Genomic DNA, 7610 nt, shown 5'->3' on the forward strand with positions numbered 1-7610 from the left:
TGTTATTGTTTTATTTTATAAATAGATGAAAAACTTTATAACAAAAAGTTCTGGCGAATTTTACATGGATAGGGATTAAAATGTTGGACTATGGAATAGGTTTGTTATAAAACATTTTAAATCTCACAATCAATTATTTCCGCCCTGGTGTTGTGAAGAATTGATAAATAAGGTGAGTAACAGTCTGAGAAATCTTCTCAGAAAGGATCTTGTTTTTGAGAATTCGCGTACACGTACGAACATGTAAAGGTTTCTCCACGATAAAAAATCATGTTTCACTAGACTTTTTGACGTGTTTACACACTTTATTGGGATCGAATTATACTTACACTTTTTTGGCAAAATTATGATAAAGAAATTAAATAAAGTATTTTTTTTAGTAATAAATAGTGTTTCTAAGTAACGATAGTTGAGGATTATTTGTGTTTAAAATAATTCCAATGCTTTTATTCAGTTGGTATATAAGTGTTCAAAGGCATCAGCAATGTTCTCAACAAAAATAGCATAAAGATGAAACCAGTAAAGGTACTAAAGTTATAAATTCAGTGACAGCAGAGAGTCACGAAGAATTTTAATTAAAAGTGATTTCATCAACGTTTGTAGATTTTTTTTGCCTGTGGTATCTGTTTATACTATCCGATTTCTACATATGTATATTAAGTATCATCTCAACGGACTTTATTGATGTATTCATGGGTTGATTATATTTAATAAGATTTTGATAAGTAAGCCTAGATGTTCCCATGTTCATTTTTTTCTTATTTAAGCGGATTAAGCATAAATACCTATATTTATGCTTAATCGGTCATAGTAAGAAATGAGTTAAATAGTCGCCCCATGCAAATCAAAAAACAAAAATCTTTGTCCTTATTTTGGCAAGATATAATGAATTGAAAACAAAATATCCATAATAAAATGAAACACGTATGCACGGCGTGATGAACGTTACGAAATGTTATATAAATTTTTAGTAATCATTCTTACATACTAAAAAATCATGGCCAACATCAGAAAGGAATAAATTAATAAGCTGCATACGAACCTTTTTCATTGGCATTTGGCATTAAGTTGTTTAATAAGATTTCCTGACATAATAAATCGTAGTGAAAACGCGATGATCGGGTAAATTTTTTGAGTACATATTTAGTTATACTATAAATATACAAAAAATAATAATAGATTTACATTATTATCCAGCAATTTCTGACAAATCATCTCAAAATATTCACATGCTCATTGGTAAATTAATGTCAGTTGTCATTTTAAATGTATATGTAGTATAACACCCTTTTTAAGGCTAATTTGATTGAGCATAATGCCCACTAAATAAATCGATCCCAAACTTTAGCCTATACACTTAAGGTGTGCCTCAAGGCTCTAAACTAGGACCTTCATTTTATTACATTTAAATGACTGATGGAATTGTTTATTGTCAACATTTCCTATAATCTATCAGCTTTTAAAAAATCTAGTGCATCATGATTTCTTGTAGAATGTATGTAGCTTTGCTGATAAGGTAAGTACAAATATAAAGATATTGTCTTGGTGAACTACTTAGAATAACATTATATTTTAATTGATACTTATTACTGATACAATCTGATTCTAGTTTATACTCTAAAGTAGTCTTCTGTAGTTCTGTTAAATAAATAATATATGGAATAGAGTAATAATTAAAGACAGTGAAATTTAGACAAGGGCAACTGCACAGCTTTTTTAAAATGCTATACTCTTAACCGTAAGCTTTTAAAACGTTTGTTGAGATAATTTTGCGTAAGAATAAGATCTCCCGACGCGGCTAATACCGCTTGAACATATATATTTTTAATTTAAATTTTGTTTTTGACTATCAAATACTGGAAAAATCATAACGCAAAGTTGCTTCAATCGAAGCTTAGATGTTAAAATTTAATTAGATCCTGCTAACATTTTGTGTATAATTACATAGACAGAACGAATCACTCATGAAATTATGCCAGGCGTCTTGTTAGGGTAGTAGTAAATAAGTAGATAAAAAAGCGTGGAATTAAAACTTGTAGACTTCCAAACAGGATAAATTACATACATATATAATTGTAATTAACTACCATGACTGTATTTTTAGATGTTGAAAATACTGAGTTTCTTGCTGGTTCTTCTCGGTAGAATCTACTTTCCGAATAGTTCACTTAAAATAGTTGTTAAATGACGATCAAAAGTGCTTAAAAGCCTACTTGTCAAGTGTATGCTGTATGCTTCATATTTTGATTGATTGAGGGATACATATATAAATATATATTATGTCGGTATTTGATCTTACCATTGATGCACTCAGATTATGTTTAATATTCATTTCTTTCGACGTCAACGAATGCTGGGTCATTAATTGTTGTTTCAAATAATCTCTATTTTGCTTCAAAAATACATTTATTTAATAAAATTAAAGCGTTACGGTACACCATACAATTTAATGTTAGTACCAGTTACACCTTACCTTTTATTACAAATACGAGTATAAACTAAAGTACCTTATCCGAGTAATGACTTAAATACATACAATGTAATTACAAAATTGTAACATTTTTAAATCGATTTTCCTGCTATAGCACAAGTTTAACACTTAATGACAAGTGGCAAATCAACATCGAACATGAGTTAAGTACATATGTAACAATTTTAGCAAACGTTAGATATATTGTTATACATGTAAGGTCTGAATAACTGTGGATATATTGTTTCTAAATATTACATTTACTAAAAATATTTAAAATCACTGAACTAGAACCGTATAATCTACAGATGATGTTTTGCACAGGAATTCGTCATGTTAACAGTGGGTATTAAAATAGGGTTTTTAATTTTCAACTTCTAAAGTCGTATTTTTTTTTTAAAACAGATATTTGTATGTGATTGTCACGAAGTCTATGTTTTTCTTGTTTCGTAAAAATGCATATATTATTAATGTACCTTTTTTAAATAAATATAATAAATAAATGGAGATTAAAGTATTTGTAAAAAGTCGATTTTCTGATGTTTGACGTGTAAATAACTATAACTAAAAGTAAAAAATGAGTGTAAATATAGATTTGTAACAAAACTGCTCCTGTTGTACAAAACGCAGGTGTGGGCTTGCGTTGAATATGGCTCGCACCTCTGGGATGGCTCCGCTAAGTACTTAATGGAAGCCTTGGATCGGTTACAGCGACGTGCGGTCCGCATTATTGCGACGTAAAGGTCACAAACACCCTCGAACCTTTACGCTCGCGCCGTGAAATCGCGGCGCTGAGCGTTTTCTATCGACTGTGTCACGGCGAGTGTTCTGAGGAATTATTCTCTCTAATTCCTGTTTCCCCTTTCCTTCACAGATCCACGCGTGCTGGCTCGCGATGTCATCGCCTAACTGTGACATCTATCCCAACGCGCACAAAGAAATTTGGCAACTCTTTTCTTTGTCGCACCGCCAAAAAATGGAATTCTTTACCAGCACACGTGTTCCCCTCCTCTTATAACTTGGGCGCCTTCAAGCGAGGCGTGAAGAGTAATCTTGCGGTCCGGCATGGCGAAGGTGACTAGTGCAGCTCATTCTTGCTGTGCGTACTAGTCTTCTTCGCGTTTGGATTCCATTTCCACTTACCATCAGGTGGAGTCGAGTCATATACCTAACCGGATATTATAAAAAAAAAATGTTTTATGGACAGAATTAATCTCTTTTCCTAGTAAGTGGATTGGAATTGAAGCTGTACGCATTTTTGCCTATTGAATATGAACAAAAACGTAAGTAGTAAGTAAACGTAAACGTAACGTATTAAAAGATATAGAATAAGAACTAAATAAAGACAGTGAAGATGGGCGACACACATTTTCGAAAAACTTTCATTTTCAAAGTTAAGAGGCATACAATAAAATCAATTTTTGTTTTAATTTTGTTCTTGGTCACAATTCATAAATATCGAAAAATTTCTTGAGATAATCTTTTATTCAGTTGATCTTGACAAATAAGTTTATGGGTGTCAACAATCTGCATCCTTTAGAGAACACCATTGATGAAGATGAAATAGATGACGAATATTAAAATAAATAGTTTTTAAGAATTTAATTAGTAATCACACTCAACTAATGCCCTGCGTTGCGAGCGGGTATAGCTAGTAAATATATAACTTTTGAGTGAAGAGCTAGCAGAGTGAATAAAATGTTTCTTTTTCCTAAATAAAAACGGAAAAGCTATTTTCTTTACAAATATATCATAGGTGTTCTAATAAAAGCATCAGTAAGGAATTATAACAGATATTTATCAGGTTCTTTTAATTTCCTTATAATACATTTAATTGAATGCACTTTTAGTATTTGGAGATGTAAGTGAACCGAGAAGGCTGATTTATGGAAATGTTGTAAGGAGCTTTAGGAAAGCCTTATGTGTTCGCCACAAGCTGAGATGGCTCAGTAGTTATAACGCGTGCATCTTAACCGATGATTGCGAGTTCAAACCCAGCACCACTGATTGTTCATGCGCTTAATTTGTGTTAATAACGTGTAAGTATAGTGTGAGGAAACCTGCATGAGTCTAATTCCATAGAAATTGTGCCATATTTGTAATCCACCAGCCTACATTGGAACAGCGTGGTAGAATATGTTCCAAACCTTCTCCTCAAAGGAACAGGAGTCCTTAAACCAGCGGTGTGAAATTTACAGGCTGTTGTTGTTGTTGTTCGCCAACATCTTGACAAAAGGTTTGAATTTTGTTATTTCCTGATAACGCAGCTGTGCGGGTGGTCCGAGAATTATGACAATACATGATAAGATTGTTTTTTAAAGCCACCGATGATGGTTATTGAGATATCGAGTGCGAAACTAATACATAGAAGTAACGTTTTTTTTTAATCGTATATACCTACTAATACAATAAATTATGGTACTTTCAAAAAATTCATTTATACTAAGGTACACCAAAAAAAGACAACATTTTTAATTTATTTTCGTGTAATCAGGTAGTTTTGAGGTTATTATCCTACTTAATTATTACTAATTATCAGTTACAAGTGTATAATCAAGTACTTATAGATTTTTAAAATAATTGAAGTATTTCTAAAACTTGTAGACGACAATATTATGAGTATATACAGTTGTTGCCCGAAAAACCTCGGTTTTGGGGGTTAGTATTCAGGTTTTTGGTATGAAAAGCATTTTATGGTTCAAGCTTTATTCATAAATTTAGTTCAGTAGCTTGGCCGTTAAATAATAACAGATAGACAGTCAGACATAATGACCTTCGCATTTATTAGTATACATTACAAGATTATAAAAACATTCTCGAATTATAGCTAAGCAGGTATGATAAAATTTTGATAAAATAAATGCCTTTTCATAAAATCGTGTTATAATTTTGGCATGATCGAGTTCATTAACTTTCGGCCTAATTTCAAAAAACCTGTCCTACCATCGGGTAAGAACCCGGTTGTTATCCGTTGTAACGTATTCTCCTGTTTGCTATCATAACTACTACTGTTGTAAATAAATCAAATAGCATTAAATTATGCGAAATTATCGTGAGAAGGCCCCTAACAGCCGAATAAAATTATAGTGTCTGTCAATTTTATTGACCTTGATAACCGATTCGGATAGCTGAAGGTCAATACCTGATTAAAGCTGACTCAGGAATAAAATAATATTGAATATATTCGAATATACCCTTAACTTCTATACTTAGAAGTTAATTTACTTTTTTTTTTAAAAGAAAAAACAAAATTCAAATTTTGTTTTTTCTTTTTTAAATGTTGGCGTCCTCAGCGAAATGACTGTTGCATTTAAAATTTCATTACAAGTTTTGAAAAGTAAAATTGTAGACGTAACAATTCCAGAATTATGCCATGATTATCGGTAATGTGTTAAAAAGCGCGATATATATTTGTATGCAATATATTATTTGATAAATAAATTAATATGTTGATAACGAAAACGAGAGAGGGGGAAGGCACTTGTCTCATTCAACTTCAATCGACCTCGAGCTAAAGGCGCTTGAGACGCAGTCGGCAGTACCGTTGTAAATCAGCAGGACACAGTGCTCGCGAACTGTTTAACTACGCAAAAAAAAAATGTCTGAATTAAAAAGATTCACGCGTAAGGAAATCCAAAGCCGTAACACGAAGCAGGATGCAGTGTTTGTCATAGATAACGAAGTGTATGATGTCACACCATTCTTGGATGACCATCCCGGAGGACATGAGGTTTTACTAAACGTAGCCGGCAAAGACGCCAGTGAGGATTTCGATGATGTAGGTCACAGTAGTGATGCTAAAGATATGATGAAGAAATATAAAATCGGCGAACTCGTCGACGAAGACAAGGTCGAATTAAAAAAGCGCCAATACAACTGGGAAGATCATAGTAAAGAAGATTCCGAAGTCAGTTTCTTAAGCTCGTGGAAGTTCCCTGTAGTTCTTGGTCTGGTGATGACTGTGCTTTACACGTATTTGTTCGGATAACAAACATTACACAACACAATGACAAGTTATCGACATTATCTCGGTGATCATCGAGAACTTTCCAAGCTGAACAAATTAAAGGTTCGTTACTAAAATAAAGACTTGTAGTGCGTGTTAATTGTGTATGTTAAGAGAATCGGGTTTAAGGCAAATTAGTTTTTTAGTCAACCGTGGTATAAAAAAGGGCGTTGAGTAATGTATTTATATTTGTTGTATTGTATTCACTTTTTTAAGCATTCTTGAATAGGTATATTTTTTTAAATAAAAATTATGTCATATGATATAACTTACGTATTGTTTTCAATCTATATTGGATGACAAGGTGACATGTATGTTGGACTTTGTACTATCAATAATGTAATGAATAGATGTTTTATCTTGTATAATCCAAAACAATTTTAAATTACATATAGAATACACACATTTATTATAATTAATATTGTTAAAATTTTATATTTTTTAATAAATTTTTATTGTATATTTTGTATTTGCTTTTGAATTTGTATTGACTTTTTGTGTTCACTACAAAAAAAATAACTTATAAATAATGGATTTAGGATTACAGTGATACGTAAATGAAACTTAAAAATGAAAACGAAATTAACATTTAATCAATAAAGAAATAAAACGCATTAATGTCATTTAAATATTTACTCTTTTTCAATTATTTCGTATTCAGTGCTTATAAAGACATTGCCTTGCACTTTATGATAAGTATCTGTTTATTTTAACGGTTACTAAGTGTTTGTTCAATGTGTAAATCTCATTGTATAAGAGAGTCTATGCCGAGGGACTCTATACTAATGTAATAAACTAATCAGTACAGGATGCTTCTATTTGTCATCCGTGCAACTTTATTTAATAAATAAAATATTTTTATTGGAATAGTCGTTAAGGTTGACACATAAACAAAAATCACCTCCTTTTTCAACCGACTTCAAAAAGGAGGAGGTTATCAATTCGTCTGTATTTTTTTTTTTTTTATGTTTGTTACCTCATAACTTTTCACTGGGTGGACCGATTTTGATAATTTTTTTTTGTTTGAAAGGTAGTGCTTCCCGTGGGGTCCCATTTTTTTTAATTTTTTTTCCGATGATGGTATCCATATGAAAACGACATAAGTCTTAAATTTGCATTATGTATATGCGCGAC

At 31.7% G+C, this 7610-nt stretch overlaps 1 protein-coding gene across 1 annotated transcript; it reads left to right on the forward strand.

Moving 5' to 3' along the window:
- Window positions 1-5944: 5944 nt before the first annotated feature.
- On the forward strand, window positions 5945-6943 carry LOC124544193 (cytochrome b5-like). Its single transcript, XM_047122653.1, has one exon. It carries the CDS (start codon window positions 6069-6071, stop codon window positions 6456-6458), a length of 390 nt encoding a protein of 129 aa, XP_046978609.1. The 5' UTR covers window positions 5945-6068; the 3' UTR covers window positions 6459-6943.
- The last annotated feature ends 667 nt before the right edge of the window (window positions 6944-7610 follow it).

The sequence above is a fragment of the Vanessa cardui genome, chromosome 4 (assembly GCF_905220365.1).
Source record: "Vanessa cardui chromosome 4, ilVanCard2.1, whole genome shotgun sequence".
Classification (NCBI taxonomy): domain Eukaryota; kingdom Metazoa; phylum Arthropoda; class Insecta; order Lepidoptera; family Nymphalidae; genus Vanessa; species Vanessa cardui.